At 40.9% G+C, this 22,088-nt stretch overlaps 1 protein-coding gene across 2 annotated transcripts in view; it reads left to right on the forward strand.

Moving 5' to 3' along the window:
- Positions 1 to 22,088, forward strand: part of kiaa1549la (KIAA1549-like a) — a 96,919-nt gene that overhangs the window by 30,266 nt on the left and 44,565 nt on the right. For both annotated transcript variants that reach the window (XM_023407027.2, XM_087174181.1), the window contains exons 2-7: positions 5,620 to 6,327; positions 8,209 to 9,039; positions 10,051 to 10,166; positions 13,985 to 14,207; positions 17,618 to 17,751; positions 18,596 to 18,764. In XM_023407027.2, coding sequence (XP_023262795.1) covers positions 5,620 to 6,327; positions 8,209 to 9,039; positions 10,051 to 10,166; positions 13,985 to 14,207; positions 17,618 to 17,751; positions 18,596 to 18,764 — 2,181 coding nt within the window. The remainder of the gene's footprint in view (positions 1 to 5,619; positions 6,328 to 8,208; positions 9,040 to 10,050; positions 10,167 to 13,984; positions 14,208 to 17,617; positions 17,752 to 18,595; positions 18,765 to 22,088) is intronic.

Here is a 22,088-nt window from a genome sequence, read left to right on the forward strand (position 1 = left end):
ACCCCCCCCCACCCTGTTCTGGACCTTTGCTTTAGGAAATTTTGACTAAGTGGTCCTCGTTGTATTTTAATCAAGTACCCCTGGGTTAGGGAATACATTATGCGGATGAATGTCCTCACAACTATAGTAAGAACAAACGAGCTGGTGATCCAATTTAAAGAAGATGAGGTGCTTTTGCGTTAGTCATTAGCTGTTCCATCCATCCACTATGTACTGGATAAACTGGCCGTGACGAGGTCTGGCAATTACCTCACCTCACCTTGGCTTTGTAGAAAATATGAGTATCATCTTGAAATGACCTATTTTCAGATTTTTATATAACTGTTGAAGCTGAAAATCTACTTCCCCTTATTATTCACTGTTTAGCTGCTCTGATTTTCTGTTGCTGCCAGGTTCACACAATGGGTACAAGTTGTTGCCAGGCAGTTTTTCTCACATCTTGGCATCTCTTCTATTAGTGGAGTATTACTGAGAAGAAAAAAAAAAAAAATTAGCACATTTTCCCAGACTCCAATCACTGTAGAACAAGAACAAGAACAAATCTCAGGACACTGTGAGAGAAACGACTTCATATAACAGTGTTTTAGAAAACTACACGACCCATGTTATGATGTCGCACTCGGCCACGCTCAGTCAGCTTGTGTTGGGTGAAGTTTCGTTCTCTTTCACACACAAACCGGTGGACACTTCAGTGCTGTTGGATCCTGTCAAAGTCCTGTTCACACTAATCTGCTGGAGTGGAGGAAACAAAAAGGTCAGAGTAATGTCTCAAACTAAAGACTCAACCCCCCAAAAATGAACATGTCTGTTAGCATGTCTCTCGTTAGTTTTCCCCCTTCCACTGTCCTCCATTGAGCTTTTTACCTGACTGTCCCTCCATCCGACAATCGATCCAAATCGCTTCCTTTTTCTCGGCCTCCACACAGACAGATGGATGCCCCCGAATAGTTCCAGGAAATGGTTACATGTCCATCCTGTTGGACGGGCCTCACTCTGTTGGACAAATTCTACTGGCTTGGGACCATCCTTACTCCCACTGAGTCTCGCATCACATCACGAGTATATCAGCGATTTGACTTGCTACCAGCACTCCCACTCTAACCACAGAGGCTTTATTTAAATTGAGTTTTAAAGGGAAAAAATTCACTCATTTAAACACTGTAAAAAAACCCAAAAACAAACATATTACCTCATCCTTGTTCGACTCACTCTGCAGTGAAGCTGCACACGTGGTTTGATGGTATGACCTTTACTTTCTGCTCAAAATGCAACGCTGGGCTAAAATAACCTTTCAGAAATGATCTCAACTCAGAACTTGTCACCAACAGCTTAAACAAAGGCCAGGATTTTATGTAAAGTGTATCTGCTCTTCTACTTTTTGCTACTATTTGCTCATTGTTTTAGTTTTGCACATTTACTGTTCTATTGAGTCTCAGCTGCTCATAAGCCAAGTAAAAAGACAAGTAATGTAACTGTTGAGACAGCAGAGAGACAAATACTGTAAATGTGAAGGAGTTGTTGCAGCAAACTGGAGTTAAACAAAGAGTAAACACTGGACTTGGACTTGTTTCAAGACATGGCCACAGTCGTAGACCGTTTTCTGCTAACAGATTAGCGTAACAACTCAATAAGCCAATAGGATGTTGAGGCGTGTTTGGCTTTGCTAAGACACAGTTTTGGTTTGAGCTAAATACTAACGTCACCATGTGAACATGCACACATGCTGATATTTAACAGGTAACATCTACCATGGTCACCATCTCATGTTAGCATGCTAACATTTGCCAATTAGCACTAAACTGAAAGTATTGAACAATTGGGAATCGGAATAACTTTGCAATTTGGTCTTAAATTGAAGTCTGATATCTGTTCTGTCTGCTACAACATTACCAACATTACAGATCTGGCAAATGTATGTTTGTGTGTTGGGTGTGGTCACATCTCTGTGTACGTAAAGTCACTGTGTTCCCTCATTTGATCAGTTTCTGAGGCTGGAAGATTTTCTTCCACTTGGACTAATGAGGTGAAACTACTACTATTTTCATTGTTGTGGATCACGTGACGCCTCTCTCCTCTCTACTGCAGCCCAGGCTGGAGTAGTTTTATACATCTTGCCTGGCGCAGCTCTAAAGCGTGTTTGTATTTCATGTGGCTATTTAATAATAAATATAATGAAAATTTGCCACCACTTGGCAAGCTGGCAGATTCAGCTAACCAGACTCCCCCTCTTCACTTTTCCCTCTGAGCCTCTCTGAGCTGAAGACCAGTTGGCACAATACCATTGTCACACTTCCTAACCACCTGTCCTGCTCACAGTCAGGGTGGCAGCATGGATCAACTCTGCCCGTCCCGAGGCTCCAACACACAACCGAGGAAGGCAAAACCATGGCCATAGCCCATGGATGTTTACAATTGTATTACCACAGGCACCTGGGAACAGCTAGTCTGAATATTCAGAACGCTTGTAATGACCTGGCAAGGCTTTACAGGGTCGGGCTGGCATCTACAGAGATTCAGCAGGGCATCAGCAGACACGGTGCCAGCTGGCAAGGCACTATGGTCAATACATAACATGACATTGGTCTAAAGCCCTGTAAATGGCCAGTAGTGCTTTGTGCACCATTTCCATGTGATGAATCCCATAATCTGCTATAAGCTGAATGTTCTAACACGGAAATAGGCACAAAAAAAAAAAAGAAAATGTCCTGTGCGTTTTGTCCAAATAGATAAAGCAGGTCAGTTCTGCTCTGATCCACATTTATCCATCTCTAATCCACACTTTCTGTTCTACCATCCATCAACCCATCCATCCTTCCATCCATCCATCCATCCTGTCCATATTTGCTCTCAGTGGAGGTTCTTCTTTCCTAGCGTTTTGTCAGAGGTCTGATGGTAATCACATATGTTGCTCTCAGCCAGAGCAGGTGGTGAACTGTTGGAGGAGAAAACACTCAAAACACTGCTAACAGTTATGCATATGGCAGAGTCCATCCATCCATCCATCATCCATCCATCCATCCATCCATCCATCCATCCATCCATCCATCCATCCATCCATTATTCCACTCAAAGGAACTGATTCCTAATAGCTTTTCTCAAACAAATAGTTGACTATTGACCCAGTATCAACCCAGTTATGTTGTTATTCTTATATTAAAGTTGTTAGTAGAGGGTCAGAAGGTGATGGAGTGACTCCAAGAAGAAACACGTACTGTATACTTAGGGCAAGAATAATGGGTACATTGTAAGTATGTTAAAATATAAGTACATATATGAAAAAAAAAAGAAACCATAAAAACAAAAATCTAAAAAATAAAAGTTGCATAGGAAAATATTTTGGCTCTTTGGCACCATATCTCACAATTAAACTTACTTAAAGCTGCATTTCTTTAATTTTTTGGCAGCTCTCTTGGTGGCATCAGAACAAGCTGTTAAAACAACACTGACATAATATCACCATTTAGTTGTTGAGCTGAGGGGAACTGCAGTATTTGATGATAATTATCTGTAGGATCATTACAAGTGACTCCTTTAATATTATAGATATTTTTTTGATCCATTGTTGGTATACAAATATTGATTAGTGTAGCATTAATATGCCATTAGTTTGATATAACAGTGCTTGCTGTGGTGAGGGCTTGAAGTGAGACTGTACACACAGCTGTATGAGCAGAAGTGGGTGAGATGGCCGCTCTTTGTCCAAAGTTTTAGTTAACACGTGAAAAATATTGTTTTAGTATATAAATATAACAGTCTTTCTTTAAACATATACAATCTTTTTTCTTTTTTTTTAAAATGAGTTAAACGAATGTTAGCAGGGAATCTTTGCGTTCAGGTGGAGCTTGTTATCAGCATTTATCCCCCTTTGACATCACCATCTGTTCAGAGCCAGTGAAACACGGCACGCTGGAAAAGCTGTAGTGGTTTTTGAATGAGACGAACGGGAACCAGAAGAGAGACGACTCTTCGGTTAAGCTTAACGAGCATGTTCCTCTCCCTGTGGTGCCCCGGGTAATCGCTCCTGCCATTCCCGGCTTCGTTGTTTTCTCCCCTCTCAAATTGACTAATGGAGCTCTGGGTGCTGAAGAAGCTGAAATGTAAATTATCAATGACTTAATTTTCTCTCTTAATGACATCTATGATATCATGTCCTGTAACGAGGAACATATTGCTCAGAGGTGGTAGTTAATAGCGCTGTGGTTGAAATGCTTTACACCAGGTGTCCAGAGGATGCGCAGCAGCTAAGCCCAGAGCTGGTCCTGTAAAGCCTCTCTCGCTCGGAATCACTGTCTTTTAATTAACCGATCCTCCGCAGAGACATGGGGAGTGTGGGAAGTGTGTGACACACATGCACACTTAAACACATTTTTCAGGCTGAAATGAGTGTGTGGTTAAAAAAAAAAAAAAAAAAAACTACTACACCCAACGTTTGTCTCCCTCTTATGTGGAGAACAAAAGAAACTTAACGTCAGCCTGCAGTCACACCAAAGACCAAACCTGCCAGTTTTACTACAAATAAGCTGATGGCATAAACTGTGTCACCCAGTGAAGCTTCCAGCGAGTCAGTCAGACGGTCAACCTTATTCTTTCTCATCTTTCAATTCCACTCCAGCCAGGTGCCTTTGAGCCTGAACGTATTAGGCAGGGTAATCGCCTCGGTCTGCCAAACCTTCAGGCTTTGTTGAGGCTACAGAGGAGATGAAGACAGTTCACAAAATGGAGATAATGGCTGAAGCTAAATGCTTTGACTGGATTCTATCTTTGCTGCTCCGTTTCCATGTATCCGTCTCATTTGGTGTGAGATTTAAAAAAAAAAAAATGAAAAAAATGACTCCATAAAACTGTCATCACTTACATATAACTCACACCAAACTTTGCTGGGGAAATATATTTCAGTGTGATCCAAGAGCTGAGCCTGAGCCTGAGTGGTTGTGTATGTTCTAGGAATAATAAATCCATGGGCTAACATGGCTAACCTAACAGATCAGATTAATATCTGTGAAATCACAGCTGATTAGGGGGTATGTGTGTGTGTGTGTGTGTGTGTGTGTGTGTGTGTGTGTGCGTGTGTGTGTGTGTGTGTCCTAATTTATGCACTCTGGAACATCTAAATTAATTCCCTATGCTTTATCCTCTAAAAACATAAGTGACCTACTTTAGACATTATTACTATTTTTCCACAGTCGCAGTTTTAGAGTTTTTTTTTTTTAATCCCTTCGGATAAGTGTGTGTGAGACAGAAGAAGAATATGAATATGTGTGTATTTGACAGTGTGTGCGCTCTCATGGCGACTGTGTGTGAGTGTGAGCAGAGCAGTTTTAAATCTCCTGGCAGTTGGACAGTTGTGGTGGTATTATGAGGACTAATGATTTGAGGACTGCAGCTGTGTGTGTATGTGTGTGTGTGTGTGTATGTGTGTGTGTGTGTGTGTGTTCATGTGTATCTAAGGGCATGATGGATGAATTTCCAGAGAAGTCACTGCCCGGCCTGTGGGACTGATGAGTCAAAGACTCAGAGCTCCTAATTAAACACTATTTCTGCTTTTTCTTTCATCCACCCCTTTCTCCCTCTCCCTCTCCCACATGCCTCCTTTCCCCCTCCGTCTCTCTGTTTCCACAGCTGAGGGAGGTCATCGTGAGTCAATGCGGCGGGGTGTTTTGCCTCCGGACCCCGCAGCGCCCTCCAACCTCTCAGCCACCCCCGGGATTGGAGACAGAGCTGGGGCTGAAGACAAAGATGAGATGGATGGGTCTGACGTCGGTCCTGGAGCTTGGTCCGAGGGCAAAGTGTTCACCGAGGCCAGAACAGCGGTTTGGACTGAAACAGAGTCAGGAGTGCGTGCTCGAGCAGGTGGCAAAGTCTTTGCAGAGACTGAGATTATGAGGGGAACCGGTGCCTGGGCTGAAGTCGGGGCTGAATGGAGGCCAGTGGACAGAGCGGGGGGTGACCTGCCAAACATGCCCAGGGACCCAGCTGCCTGGCTGGGGCAGCAGAGGCTGCGTCCGCGTGGAGAGGGCCAAAGAGAGCAGGCAGCTTTTTCATCAGTCCTCACCATGCTGGCAGAGACAGCAGAGCTTCAGGCTCCAGTGGTGGGAAAACCGTTGGGGCTGCTGTCTAAAGCTGCATGGACCAAGAGCTCCTCTTCTTCTTCTTCATCCAAGGCCTCCTCCTCTTCTTCCTCTTCCTCCTCTACGACAAAAGCATCCTCTTTGCCTTCCTCCTCCTCCTCACCCAGTAACAAAGACACGAGGACAGCAGGATCAGACAACGCCTCTCTGGTTGCTGTCAACAGCAGCTCGTCCAACAGCAACAGCAGCTTCAGTCTGGGTATGGTGGAGTTGTCTGTCATTTGAACATATTTCTGCTTTTGACTGTTTACAGCGTAATTAACCAGCAGGCTTGTCGAGCTTTGATTTCTCAGCATGTAGAAATTATGCACATGGGACTGTAATAAGATCTTAACTCTGCATTTGGTGAGTTTGTAGCATTGTGTCTTTTTTTTTAAGCCGTTCCAAAACCAAAAACACAAAAGCAAAAGTGCAAGGAATTGACTAAACTTTGTTTTTTTTATCAGCACTGACATAAGAAAGTGTTAGCCTTCTAGATATTTAGGATCCCTCTACTGGGGTTTTGTTTCTTGGGTTAGCATTAATTAGCTAGCTAGATAAAGCTGATAAAATTTCAGCGAACAACTGATAGAGCTAGAAATGCTTTCCTGCTTTAAAAAAAAAAAAAAAAAGACCATTCATTTAAACTCATTTAAAGTGTCAACGTCTTTGAAAACTGAATATATTTGGTGTGAGACTGGAAAGCTCGACAGGCGTAGCAACACTAAGTAAGAGGTTGGGACATAGTGAACAGTCAATTGGCTTTTTTGACTACACTGAACCTTCAGCACAACGTCACACGAGCTTTGTTATAAAAGTACTCTTCATCATTATGAACCACTGTCATCACAATGTAATCATCATCATCATCATCATCATCATCATCATCATCATCATCGTCGTCCTCATCCTCACCCCATTATGCCCTGTCCATGGATTTATTATAGGAACTGGATACTGGACTCACTTTTCCAGTTTGTGGGAAAGTTTTACAAATATAAAATTGATTGATTGATTTCAGTTGGAGGTTTCCTGTCAACACTTTTATGGAAGTAAGGATGAATAGATAAAGGATAGATTGGCAGCAAGGCTCATAGACGATGCTATATCCAGCTTTTCTTAATATATCCATGATCCTGTCCCGTTCCACCACCTCCATGTCGCCCCACTTCCTGTCAGTCCATCATCACACTAACAGATTGACGTCCTCAGCAAGGTAGTTCCTCCACATATATTTTAGCTTCCACCACAATAGAGTTAATATCTAGTATTTCTTATCACAGTGATTGACGTCACAGTTTCAATACAACACATATTCATGTGGTGATGTGAGTGGAGCATAAGAGGGGATTTGGATCTCTCTCAGTCTGAAAGGACTGATTGCCTCCCTATTGCTCACTCCAGACTCCTTTCCACCTTATTTTGTCTAGAGATAATTTACATGGATTAAATGAAGGTCTGGCATTTAAATGCTTGCCTGGCTAAGAAATGAAATTGGATTTATATTTCCTATTTAAATTGAAACTGCTGCGCACTTCACCTTATGTATTCTCAAGCTGACTATAACCTACTCATGTTAGATCGCTCTCTGAGCAACAAATGCCATAAAAAGACTAAAAATGTGTCAGACCTCTAATTTTTCAGACTTTCCTACCCTCAATCCCAAGCCCATAAATTCGTACTAATGTAGTTTAATTTTTAAACCATTTCTTAAAACTGCTGGCCACAGTATTTTTCAACAAGGCAGGGGTAAAATGTGCATTTGTTGGGGGGCTGTTTTTCATTCATTTTCAAACACATTTTGTATATTCAATATTTATGGCCGCAGTCCAAATAAATTTGGACTCAACTGTCTGTTTGCGGTAATGAAGGAATATTTCACCAGTTGAAAATGCCACTGATGTGGTGTGATGTAATTTTAATATTTTTTTATTCTCTATGTCACAGAGGAATAAGATACATCAAGCTTTGGATACGTAGACAAAACATTGTAGGATCAATTCATTATTGGTTTTGGTCTTTTTATGGGATTTGTTCACAAAAAGAAAAACATCACCAGACTTATCCTTTAATATTTTTGACCTTGTTTTCCTCCCTGCAGAGGAGTCAGTGAGCAGCCTCCCGGCCTGGGACCTCCCCACTGTCCCCGAGTCACTCCTGTCCACAGTGGGCGACCATGATGTCACACTTCCTGCTAATGTCACCAGCCCTTTCTCCACCCACCAGTGGAACACCACCGTGCCCGTGCGCACCAGGAACACCTCGCGGTACACAACCACATCAAGCACCACCATAAGGACGTCTCCATCACCCACCACCGCGTCAACTTTACCGTTATCCACAACGGCAAGACAACAAACGCCACCGGAACCCACCGCGGGTTCAAACGACACAAGCCAGGACACTGTGACCAGCGACAGCCTTCAGCTGACGACGGTAACCATGACGACGCCCTCGACGACCACTCTTACTGTGACCGCCGATGAGGCGACAACGCAGGCGGCGACCACTGTGAGCGCTGTAAGGCCATTACCACCAAATATCACCGCTGCTACAACCACGCAGCAAACGACGAGCCTCAAACTGACCACAGCGGCCATGACTCAGCCTACAACAACCACAACCACCACACCTGCCCCTACCACCACCACTACTGTACCCCCAACCACCATCACCACCACCACCACTACTACTACTCCTTCTCCCACTACTACTACTACTACTACTACTACACATGCTACTACTACTGCTGCCACCACCACCACTACTACTACAACTACAACCTCAACAACAAAGGTACCTGTCACCACTGTGTTCATCCCGGGACACACCACACCACCTCTAACCACGACCACAGAACCTCCCTCCAGCACCACTGCAGAGGAAAGTCCTCTACCGTGCAACGTGACCGAGAAGTATTGGGTCAGAACAGGTACGAGACCAATGTCCCGCTACTAGGATTAATTGGAGTAAGACAATGAAAACAAATTAATGGACAGTACCGTGCATACGACTGATAAATGAGACACAAATACGACAGAAGTGCTAATAAATACACCTTCTGTTGATGCGCAGAGCAGCCATCTTGGATTTTGAGGTTCGGGGGTTCATGAAGTTACAAGCTAACAAGCTAACAAAACAGCATAAACAAATAAAAGATGCTAACTACTACTTACCGTGCTACTTACGTCTTGATCTTTCCCCTAATGCTAACCATCTTCATACGCACTGCTCTTTCATTGGTTAGTGAGAAAATACACTTTTATTATCGTATTTTTTTTTACTTACTTGAAAATGTTTCTTAAAGGGAACCTTTACTGATACTTCAGGTACTGCACGTCTTTTATATAAAATACCAACAACATACTCAGATTGTTTTCAGGCTTTAGCCATTCTTGTGAAATGATTACAAATGAAGATGAATACACTTGAAATACCATTTCAGCTTAGGCACAATGTACCTATTATGTGACCGAGCTGTAATTACATGCACACAAATTAATTAAAACTTGCATAAAAACAAGGGCATCTTTTCCCTGAGTGTAAACAGTTTGATTAATAAGAAGCTGGAGACTGTAGCCTTTGATTGCATTTACCAGAGGCGGTGTGGTATTACTAAGGAATGGGCATCAGGTTCCCACAGTCACCAAGGAGACATTAAACAGAGGTCAAGCCCTTGTGACCACAGATACATCTTACTGAAATTAATATCCTTGTGCAAGACACTGTATACTGAATCCCTGCAGCCAAGGGGATATGGGGCATCACAAAGATGTGGCACTACATTTAATTTAAATTGATTATTTTTTTGTGGCTATAGGTGTGGCCAAAGTGAGTTTAAACATGTGGTACAAACAAACAGCTATCAGTTATCACAGGATACTAACAAATCATATATGAACACAGCCATTAAACTAAGTTTTTAACATGTCTTCCTTCACAGTTTTGTCCATCGAGCTGCGCAGGAACCGCCTGGACCTGATCCTTAAACAGAATCTCTCTAAAGGCCTGAGCCACGCCCTGCAGAGAGCCTTGAATGACTCCACTGCCTACGCGCAGGTCAGTCCGTCTTACAACGTTCAGCGAAGGCCAGTGGCTAATAAACACAGTCACTGACTTGTAACCACAGGGCCATGACTAGTAAACAGGTTAATAGCTAATAAAGACAGGACAGAAGTCACTAATCAACTGGGTAATAAACAGATCTGTGGCAAGTAGATTTATGTCAGTTGCTAATAAACATTATGTAGCTGCTAACAAATACAGGACAGTGGAGCAAGTTATCAGGATTTACTTATCTTAGCTTAGACTAGAACCTAGATAAGGTTAATTAAGGATCCAGCCTTTAATCAATTATGAACTTGAAATTATGCATCTTGGATTACGTCCATGTAAACAGTGACCAGTAACTACACAACAGCGGCTCGTACTCAAGATTGTGGCTGGTAAACACAGCTCAGTGGCAAGTAAATGCAGGTCCGCGGCTAGCGAACACAGGTCAATGGCTTGTATCCTCAGTTAGCTAGTAAATACCACTCAGTAAACCCATGTCAGTGGCCGGTAAACGTTGCTAGCTCATAAATTCAGCTCAGTGGCTAGTAAACGCAGGTCACTCGCTGGCAAATGCACGAGTGGCTCCTATGAAATTAATTTAATTTTGTGTGTAAGCAGAAAGTTGCCAGTAAACACAGGTTGTAGGCTAATACACAAAGCTCATTGGCAAGTAAGTGCACCTCAGTGGCTAGTAAACAGGTTAGTGGCTCATAGAATTAATTAATTTTGTATTTGAGTTTAAAGCTACAGTGAGGTTAAATTGTAGATTATTAACTTATCGTATACCCGTTGTACTTTTGAGTTCATTAATACGAACCACATCAGGTGCTTTGAATGTAAATTAGATGTCAAAGTGCTTTTTCTATCTGATGCTGATGAGATGAGACTTTTACATTTTAGATTTGCCACAGTGTTGGTTCTTCATGTTTACGGCGCCACCAGTTTACAGTATTCTACCGTATTCATCCTTTTCTACTCCTGCTCATTTACCTCCCAAAGACTCGTCTGAGTGGTGCTAGAGAGGTGACTAATGCAGACGATGTTCAAGTCGGAATAGAAATGACCTGTTGAACAATAAGGCAGCGTTTGCTTAGAGTGGTTATTACACACACACTCACAATGTATTTCCCTCATTCATGCACACACTCACACGTGGTAATGGCAAATCAATCTAGAATAAATGATTTATTTTCTCCTGCAGTGCAGTCAAGGGATCTTTCTGTTCCACTGATCTTTGCGCTCGTCGTTTTTGTCTTTGTTTTGATTTGTCCAACCTTCCTTATGTTCCTTTTCAACTGAGTCTATTTCTGTTTCTTCTTCACAGATCTTCTGTGTCTCTCCCCCTCTCTCAAACGATTGCTCTCTTGCCCTCTTCCCTCATATTTCTCAATATTTACGTTTCTCGTACCGCTGCCCTCTCCTCTATCTCCGCTATCTGGCTGCTCCCTCGGTTAAAGTCGATTGATTTTCTGCCAACCTGTCTGTCTCCCCTGTCTGTGGGTCTGCGTGTCGCGCCTGCCTGCCTCTCTGTCTGTCCACCTGCCTCGCTTCATCTCGCTGTCTGTCTGTCTTCTGTCTTCATCTGCCTGCTTTTTCTATTTTTATCCAGTTGTTTGTGAGCCTCCTGCACTGGGAGTGACTCAGTGTCTCTAAGCTCCAGTCCACTTTCATCTACCCCCTGCCTCACACACACACACACACACACACACACACACACAGTCCTCAATTCTCATCCTCTCCATCAGATAACGCAGACACTATTATTTGGCAATCTGCATCAGTCTGTTGAGAGACAGCAGCGACAACAACACGGTATAAAATTGGCCGGAGGTTTTAAAGCCATGATATGTAGGCAGGGTTTTGTTTCGAGGCATTGTTGATGTTAATATTGGCTTCAGCAGAGACAGGGACTGTCAAACAGCATGAAATTAGCATGCTGCAGTATTTAATGTGATGCATCACTGTACAATGTGGTTAACCGTAATCGCTTGCAAATTTTTTACAGCTTTCAAATGTTGGCAGGGAGAGAGAAGTGACAGCAGAGGGTGAGGGGTGAGGTCAGGTCTGGTTGGCTTCATTCAGTACAACACTCCTTTTCAAGTTTACAAAGCAAAACAACCTAGCAGCTTCTCCCGGGTGCAAACTGCTCGACACATTATTGTAACCCCGCAGTTTAGTATTTTAAAGTGGGATATAAATAATTAATAATTGTTTGTTTGTAACTTGCTATGACACATTACAGTCTACTGTAAACAGAAGGACATTTTTAAATGTTAATAATGTATTTGTCAATGTTTCTGACGCCTTTTTACATTATGAAGCAGCCATAACTCTTGATAATTGCCTGATAACACAGTATATTTGTAATAATATATAATTATCTATTCTCATATGTCCTGATAATATATATAAACATATGTCCTCATTAGCTTTAAATACATTTTATCAGTTAATCCTATATTTTTATTGAAACAGAAAAACATCTAACCTACAAAAATGTGTTTAAATTGTTTAATAAATGTGTGTGTATATAATGATATTTCATATTGACTGATGATAACTACATTTTATACTGTTTATATATTGTTTATACACCTGTTTCGGATGCTCCATAGAAGCTGTAGATGTTAAAACATTAATAAACACTTAATATCTACGCTCAACAGCATTAAACATTTATTTACATATTCTTTATTAATTATTTATATACTGGTAATAAAATAATTAGTGGTTGTTAAAATAAAGTGTTACTCAAAATCATAACTTTATTGAACCGTTTGACATTGGAAAACATCACGTTTGATGGTTAGTAGATTGCGTCACTGGGCTGAAGAAAATAAGAAATCAATCACTTCATTTTCTAAATGGACACCAGAGAGTCTGTTGGTGTAGGAGGACATGACATAAAATCTCTTACAGTCAGGACATAAAACATGCAGCACATAAAAACATCTGAAGGAAATTGTTAAAATTTAATTCCTCGCTCATTCCATTTGAGTTAAGACTTAACATGAAAGATCTGAAAGCTCTCTTTTTATTTTCTAATGAAATGCAAAACCCAAAGGTGGGTTGTTGTAATGAAAGAATGTGTCGCTGAGTGTAATTAAAAACTAAAGGGCTGCGAGAAAAAGTGGGCCTCAGGCTTTGGCAAGTGCTTGCAACAGAAAGTGGCTTAAGTAGAGATGGCAGGTAGGTATAGTTTGAAAAACAGGGTGAGTCTTGTTTAATTTTTGTAGGTACAAAGACAAGAGGAGAGCAGAGGAGGGGGAGTGGTAATGAGATACAGTTTCACTAAGAGGGATGTGCTTTTTTCAAGAAAAGAATTTACCAGAGGAGAGGAGAAAGAGCCATAGTAACAATAGCCACAGCTGCTCAGAGCAGTTGAAGGTAGAGGGTAGAGGAAGGTGGGCGGTTTATAGCTCCAGAAATACAAGCCTTGACTCACCACTGATTGTTGTCTGTATGTGTTTTTCCAGGACACACTTAGTCAGATTTATGACTGTTGTAGGATCAAGCTAAAATATGCCCTCAGGGCAGCTTTGGTTTAAAAAAAACAAAAAACAAACAAGAATTATAAATATTCATCTGATGCATTCGTATTCTAAACACATAGCTCAAGTACAACATGTGTGAGGAAAGGATGCTGTTTAGTGTTCTGAGCTTGTTTTACCTGGTAGCACTGATTTCTTCTCTGATACTGTTTGTTCTTTGCAGCGTATGTGCTTTGAAATAAAAGGCACAGATCCTTTTAGATATACAAGCTGCACACAGCCATGAAGACAACATCTTGAATAATTCCTTTTCTTTGTCTCTCTGTGTCTCAGGTGGAACGTGATGACTGCAGCCCCCACAACGTGACGCTGGGTTACTACGTGACCAGTGGCAAAACTGTCTACATTTCCTCCTTGGTGGTTGAGGCGCTGAATGTTTACGGTTTTGACAAGCTGCTGTCAGACATTAGGCAGCATATCCCATTGGTTAAGGCAGTTCTGGTTCCCGTGGCAACCTGGATGCCCACTCCGAGCATTCACCTGCAGCTGAAAACAGGTGATAAAACCTGATGGGAAATAAGATAAGATAGAACAACCTTTACATAACCGAATCCGACAAAAAACAGAAAAGCTTATGGTCTGGTGATGTTGGTACCGGAGGTGAAGTGTGAAAGGTTAAATAACAGCAGAGGTGAGAGATACACAGAGAGGAGGAAGGAGAGAATATGAGCAGAGGGTGAGCAAAGAGATAGAAAATGCAATGAGAGTACTGGGAGGGAGACACATGGGAAGAGTAGAGCAGAGACAAAATTAGAAAATTCTGATTACATGTCTGCTCTCCTTTACTCTTCTCTGATACCCTAAATCCCATACGAACTCCCATGATTGCAGGGCAAAGGCAAATTGGTCCATTCATTTAGTCAGCCTCTTAAGCCTCTTAAAAAAACACATTTCTGTGTGCGCACGCGTGTGAACACACACACACACACACACACACACACACACACACACACACACACACACACACACACACACATCTAAATCAAGCTTTGTGGGAACAAGGGAAGGAAAATCAGTGCAATTAACAAATTGATGTAGGTGCAGATTGGAAACCCATTACTTTAGATTTTCAAATTCACATTGGTTCATAGTGGTCAGATTAGATTCAGCTCACTTGTTAGATTTTGGCAGTTGTGTTATTTACTGTGGTAAAGCCACTATGTATGGTTTTGATATATTTTTATATAAACAATTACATGTAATGTTAAATAGCAGTGACAAACCAAGTGTTTTAGTGTTTTTCAGGTCATTTTTTTTGTTTTTGGCCTCCGTCTTTAATATTTTTGTTCACTGTCAACTCTCTCCTGCAGCACCGTTAGGCAGCTGTATTTTATTTTTTGTGAAACAACTGTGATAGTCAGCGGCACCGCCATGGATTTTGGGCCCCATGAAAAGATATCATCCAACCAAAGGCCACCCCACCCTGAAAATATGACACTGTGCAGAGATACATGCAACATAATGCATATAGAGAAACATAATCATATCATCATAACCAAGTTTAAGTTACTACCATGTTGTTGACTTAAATGAACTGCATACACCAGGGAAAACATTCAGCAGCACTGAGTACTGCAGAATACTGAATTACCTGCAGTTGCATATCACCAAAGGATCACATTTCAGTCTGCATCAAAGCCACGGAGACGTAATGTGCCTTGGTTGTATGACTTGAAGAGATTATTATAACATCGGCTGTCACTTCAGTACAAACAGAAACTGTCTGGGCATCCAAAAAAAATTAATCATGCAATAGTTTACAGGATCTTGTGGGGACACTCTTGAAATAAGTTAGCAGTGGATACTATTTCTATGCACAATATAAAGATTATACCTCATTTATGTTGATAAAGAATGTATGTTACTGAACATATGGCACATTAGGTGATGGACTAAATTAACATGCCTTAGTGTTACCTACAGAAGTATACAATGTTGTGTTTGCAACATTTTCTGCCGCCCCTAAGTGGCCAAAAAATATTTAGATTATCAAATATATGCTTGAAATTATTCTGATAACATACATTTTTGTTTTGCTGCTCTCAACCCAGTCATCTCGTATTTTGGATCCATGTCAGGGAGCTTATTTTTAATATTAACACGTCCTGCCAGTGGCTGGAAATCCTGCACATGATGGTTTTAATAATCACAGTCATCACAAACAATTATAATAATTATGTGTATGTCAGTGGAAAAAAACTGAACTAAATTGGTGCAATGTTGTAATGCCAACTGAGCTATGGTAAATGGCCAAATGACACATCTCTTTGCTTGTAGTGTGATTTATACCGCAGTAAAGACTTTCCCATGTTAGTTTGCAGCTGTGTATGAAGTAGGCACTTGACGCAGCACGTGCTCAGCTCATAAACCATAAATACACAGTATATGCCAATTTACCATCCACAGGACAATTTGCATACGATTACCAACTGGGTCAACAGGGTTTGTGCCTGCAATGTGTTGCAGACTAAGAGACCAGCGGAGGCAGAAAAATACTTTTTTTGATGAGAGATGAAGCCTGCACTCATGAGCACCACAGCTTTTTGAATTTAGGTCAGAATATTGTTCTACCTCTCCTTTCCCTGTCCTTTTAGAGGTTTTTTAAAAAAAAACAAAGAGGAAGACAGAGTGCAGAGAAAGAATGGAGGGCAACTGCGGTAAAAGGACTGAGACAACTTTAATAACATCCTCTATAATCTGCTGATGGACTCAATATTGTTTACCCTGTTCCTCCCAGTGTGGAGCTGTGTGATGCTGACAGACAACTCTTTTTAGTTGTTCTCATTCTAGATAGTGGCGATAATCCTCTTTCTCTGTCTGCTTAGGTTTATCGGTCACACAGACAACATCTATCTAGAGCGCTACTTTCTTTAATACCTAAAACCCAGTCCTAGATACGGCTTCCACATACAGCTCGATGAAGTAGATTGTTGCAGATACATTGAACTTTAAATAATAATAATGACTTCAATGGAACTCAATAGAAAATAACAAATATAAAAGGGGGGGGGGTGTATTACTTGATGTAATGATATTACTTGATGTTAGAAATATGTGATATAAGAGAGTTGCACACTCCTGATCAAGTAGCTATCTGAAAAATAGGTATCTTATATTATTTATCTGAACATAAAGCAGTAGGCACGCAGCTGGCCACCAACGTCGTGTGACATTAATAATTGGTTGAATGTAGGTTGTGGCGTCAGGTGACCAGTATTCTATGCCAGGACAACGTCCAATGCCAACGTCAGTTTGATGTAGAATACTGACGACCAATGACGTTAATATTTTGTTTTGTTTTTTTAAATGCATGCAAATCATCCGCTAAATGTCACATCGGCCAACGTTGGGTTTTGACGTCAACCTGATTTTCATTTCCAACTCAAATTTAATGTCCTTTTGGTGCCAGCTGGGTAAGGTATGTTCAGATAAATACAATAAATTAAAACATTTTCTAATTCATTCTTGTGGGATTCCTCAAGGCTTTGTGTTAGGCCCATTATTGTGAATTTTGTACATGAACATAAAGATTAACTTTATTTGCTGATGAAGCACATTTATTTTCTTTTTGCTGGAACTTTTGGATACTGTGGAAAAAGAATTTTAGTAAATTAAATAAAAAAGTAAAGTAAATTAATCATTTTTGGTAGTTGTTTAACAAGTTTACAAAGCAAGCTTATAAGTGAGGATGAAATTGAATAAGTATCTGAAATCAAATTTTGGGGGTGATAATAGATAAACAATTCTGCTGGAAACCACACATATGTCAAAGCAAAAATGTCAGACTTTCCCAAATCAAGCTTCATGATACACTTCATGTTGCTCTTCTGTATATAACTCACCGTGTGGAGGTGTGAGAAATGAAATGTGTATGCTTCAAAAGAATGCTTTTCTGTTCCACCACAGTGTTGAGGTTCGTCGGCCCGACAGACAACGTCTACTCCTGCAGTTTTGTCCAGATGTTGGAGCAGAGGCTTGAGAATGCCTTTGATGAAGCTCAGGACAAAGTGCTGGAGACCTACAACAGGCTCACTGTGGAGGTACTGCATGGTTTCAGATGCTATTCTTAGTGCAACATGCTGATAGCCAAGGATGTCATTATTTGCATGCAACATGCCAATCAGGATGACATGAGTCATAGAGATCTTGGTAAAATTCTGGATACCTACAGCAGTACAAGTTTTTCACATGCCTGGTAGAGCAGCAATATATGATTAAAGGAGAGAGTGACTGTCGAGGTACACGATGGTTTATTTACAAAGATGCAATCAAAGCTCATTCTTCTGTAGCGCCGATTTATGTGTAAACATTTTTGGTTTTCCTTCCTCCTTTTGTTCTCTTTTTCTTTCCTTCATTTTCTGTCCCTCTCTCTGGCTGTCAAGGTATTCTCATGACTGCAGCATATACATGTACATGCACACACCATCATAATCATAAAGTAGGTCTCAGCAAGCAGAGGCAGATATAGGGTCCATTCATAATTCATCCTCTGAAATATTGATGCGCGTGGAAGAATGTAATAGGAATTCCTCGTATCTTGTATCATCATCCACTTTACTGTGGTGACTCAGTCACATTATTTTCAGAGCACCACACAGGTCTTATTATAGAAAGAAAAAACATTGTTCATTCAAAGTGTCATACTGTGTCTGGGGCTCTGTTATGCATTCTTCATGGGCATCTTAGACATTCGGTATGATACCATTAGATATTTCTGTATGAATGTCTGAATTATACATGTGCCTACTGCTGCCTGTTTGTGTGTTTGCTATAAATAAAGAATTGAATAATCCTTCCAATATTGCACCTATGGAGCACATAGTGATGTATTTGAATGGTGGATTGAAATTAAATATTAAAATCTTATTGTGTGTTCATCCTCAGATCCAGAGCGTTTCCCAGGAACCGGGCTCTCCGTCGGTCACTCTGGTGTACGTGGTGAAGAATCAGGACGCGATTCTTAACGGGACAATCTCCAGCGGTCTCCTCAACCAGCTGACTGCTGAGCTGGTGGGCTACTTCCTGTTCTACCCACCCCTGGTCATTGCTGAGCGTAAGTACCTAAGGTGACCTAAGGTTCCAGCTGTGGTGATGACTCATACACGGCAGATCAAAAGTTTAAGAACATCTCCATTTTTCCAGCTGTTATTTAAATTTACATAATGTCTTGGGTTTTTTTTTTTGTTTTTTTTTAAAGTAAACCATAGAACAAATAAACAATTGGAAATTTTAAAAACAAGGAATCATCGTATCTTGTTGAACTAAATTTAATCTAAATATTTGACTCATTCAGCAGCCGAACAAACTTGTGACATTCTTTCTGTGATGGAAATTAAACATTGTTCAGAAAGTTTGTTGCAGAAGTTCCCACAAATGTCTTTTCTTTCACCTTTTGTCCAGTTCATCACAAACCAGCTCCATTAGTCTGGAGACTGAGAAACCACCATCTGGTTCTTTTCTGCTAGTGTTTTGGCTCATTATCTTGCTGTAGGAAGAACAGCTATGGAGAAGCGACTGTTTTGATATTCCTAAGAATTACTTTTATGTGCGAATTTTCCTCATAAAGATGCCGACATGCTAACTAGTTTTTAAATCTCCTCAGACTGCGTTTTGTTGTTGTGTTGCATTTATTTATTTTTTTGTCAGTGCTCTCCTGCTACGTTTTTGAAAGCGCCATCCCTTTTACAAACAGTTTCCAACGAAGCCTTCCCGGATGGTTCAGTGTAACAAACCATCTGATGTGTTCGGTTAGCAGCTTTGTTGGTGAATTGCAAAGCTTCTTTCCACGGTACTGCAGATTCCTTGTCAGTGGAATGGCGTGAAACCAGCAGCGGCGATGTGTATCACATCACCCAGCTGCTGCGCCACCAGAACCAAAAACTAAATTCCATTCATTTCCACTGTGTTGGAGTGGAGGCAGAAATCATTTACATTTACATTTGCATTCATTCATTTGGCAGACGCTTTTATCCAAAGCGTCTTACAAGTGAGAAATCCGACTCTGATCTTAAATCTTGGCCCAGTAAAACCAACACTAAATGCATGGGTAGATGCCACTAGATGTAACTGAGAAAATGAATGGTTTTATTTTTGGTATTTAGTTGAATTTACCCTTTAATGCGTTGACTTCATTCGATAGCAAATCAGTACAGTGAATACCATTAAACATACATTTATAGGACTTTATGTTTTTAGCCAAACAGGTCTGATGATCACATTACAGTTGCATGTATCCAAATGCAAAGTGAAGTCATCAGGTAACTTGTCTGGATGTTGTGAGCAGCCAGCAGCCACATGAGTCAGCTCCACTGCTTGTGGACATTTCACTCATTGCTCATTTTTGAGCAATCAAAAGCAACAAGGATTTGCTTTGCTCTTCAGGCTTCTTATAAAGACTTGGCTAACGTTGTATAACCCACAATTAACGGTGACTAGCCAACAAATTACAGTTCAGTCCGGGTGCTTGCTCAATACTCATTCACTTGATATACCTCCAAGTCATCTTCTCAGCGGCACTGGTGGACAAGCATGATGAATGTGTAATTATTTACAGAGGGCTGGAAGCAAAAAAAACGAGTGGGCTGTTTAAAAGTGGCTCCAACAGAGTAACTGTTTAACATAAATATACAATTTGAGATGTTTAGCTAAATGCTGCTGTTGTGCTGATGCACCGCGCCCGAGCTCATTTCCACAACTGTATCAAACACAGCATAATGTGTGGCTGCCATTTGAAGAGTTTTATCTAAACTGACGTCTAAGAGCATATTGTGCAAAAGAGGATCGGTGTTAACATTCTCCTGACTTGACATTGTGTCCTAATGGGTATCATTTTAGCTTACTTTGACAAAATGGAAAGATTTTCCCTCCATCACTGTCTATGTTCATTTATAGTTCAGAAGGTGACTCTTTAGACCTAGAAATCTTTCATCATCTCTTTCACTTGTGTTGGCTCATTTCCTCCCTCTGTTACTTCATTTCTTGCACCGTTTGCACTATATTTCTCCAAGGTAAACACCTAATAGACTCGGACATGCTGATGATGTGCGTCTTGCATCAAAACATTGTAACAGCAAAAAAAAAAAAGTTATTACCCACTAATGTGCCAGAAGAGTGTGAGTGAGGCATTTTTTTCTTTTTTATAACTAGCTTTAGTGTTACCCTCAGGCTGTGATGGTTGACTTGAAAATGTAAGGAGGATAGTGACAATGCCCACATCCATGCATCCATGAGTTTTTATGAGCTTTTCTGCAGCAGGAAGGGAACAAACGCACTGAGCTGAGCTTGAATCCTAAAAAAAGATCTTTGCACTCAGAGCTTTATTTCAGTCTTGAAAGTCTGAACAGACAGAGGTTGGAGGTGGGATGGTAGAGCTGCAAGCAGGGGAGAATTTCAGTATTTACACAAGAGGGGATAAAAAAAAAATATTTACAGCTCAAAGAGGGGACAGAAAATGACCTAACCCCAGCCCACCGCTGTTTGTTTTCTTCCCACAGAGCTGGACATTAGGAAGAGTCTGGTCTCCTAATGCTAATTTTATATTACATTACATAACAGTTCTTCTCCTGCTTATTCTGTGCAGCAGTGTGCTGCCGGGCTGAGACAGACTTACGCAGCATATGTAGGGTGCTAAACTGAGACCCACTGAATCCACTACAGGGCAGTGCATGATTCCTGACTTAGCGTATGTTTGACCTGCTTCTTACAGGGAGTAATTCAAGATCACTCCATATTGTGTAAGTGGAGGAGGATATCAGACTATAATATATTATCATAGGAGCCTCGTGTTTCAATCCTATCTCCTACAGAATTACCTACTGTTTGTTTTTCTAGGTCGATAATTGGGGGCGCACAAAGAACTGGACTTTCAAAACATAATCAATATAAACAATGGCTCAAATGACTATAATGTGAAAGGGGTTGTGCCTCGTGATGAATCCATAGAGAATCATAACCCCTGTGAAGCTTTGATGCATCCCCTGTCTGCTGCCATCACCAAACAGACAGACAGGCAGAGCAAGCAACTAGCTGCTGAACATAGTGGAGCTAAAAGCAGAGTTAAAGTCATAACTGTTGCAGAACAGCAGCCAATAATTACAAGAGAATTACACACAGAATTTTCTCTCAGTCGTTGGCTTTAAAGACATCATCGTGCTTATGAGACATGCTCAAATATAGTGTAACAGGAGCACAAATAGAAGTCAGCAGACATTGCTTGTAATTATTCTTTTATTTCTAACACGGAGATTGTGTAATTTCTTTTCTTTTTCTTAATATTGAGCATTCACCAGACAGACATAAACTCTGACTCCAAATGAACGTAATGGGGCTCCATGTCTGCTGGATGTGGAAATAGGGAACTATCTTCTAACACATTTAT

The sequence above is a fragment of the Seriola lalandi genome, unplaced genomic scaffold (genome assembly GCF_002814215.2).
Source record: "Seriola lalandi dorsalis isolate HSWRI2012SDOR001 ecotype SW California unplaced genomic scaffold, Sedor1 jcf7180002054325, whole genome shotgun sequence".
Classification (NCBI taxonomy): domain Eukaryota; kingdom Metazoa; phylum Chordata; class Actinopteri; order Carangiformes; family Carangidae; genus Seriola; species Seriola lalandi.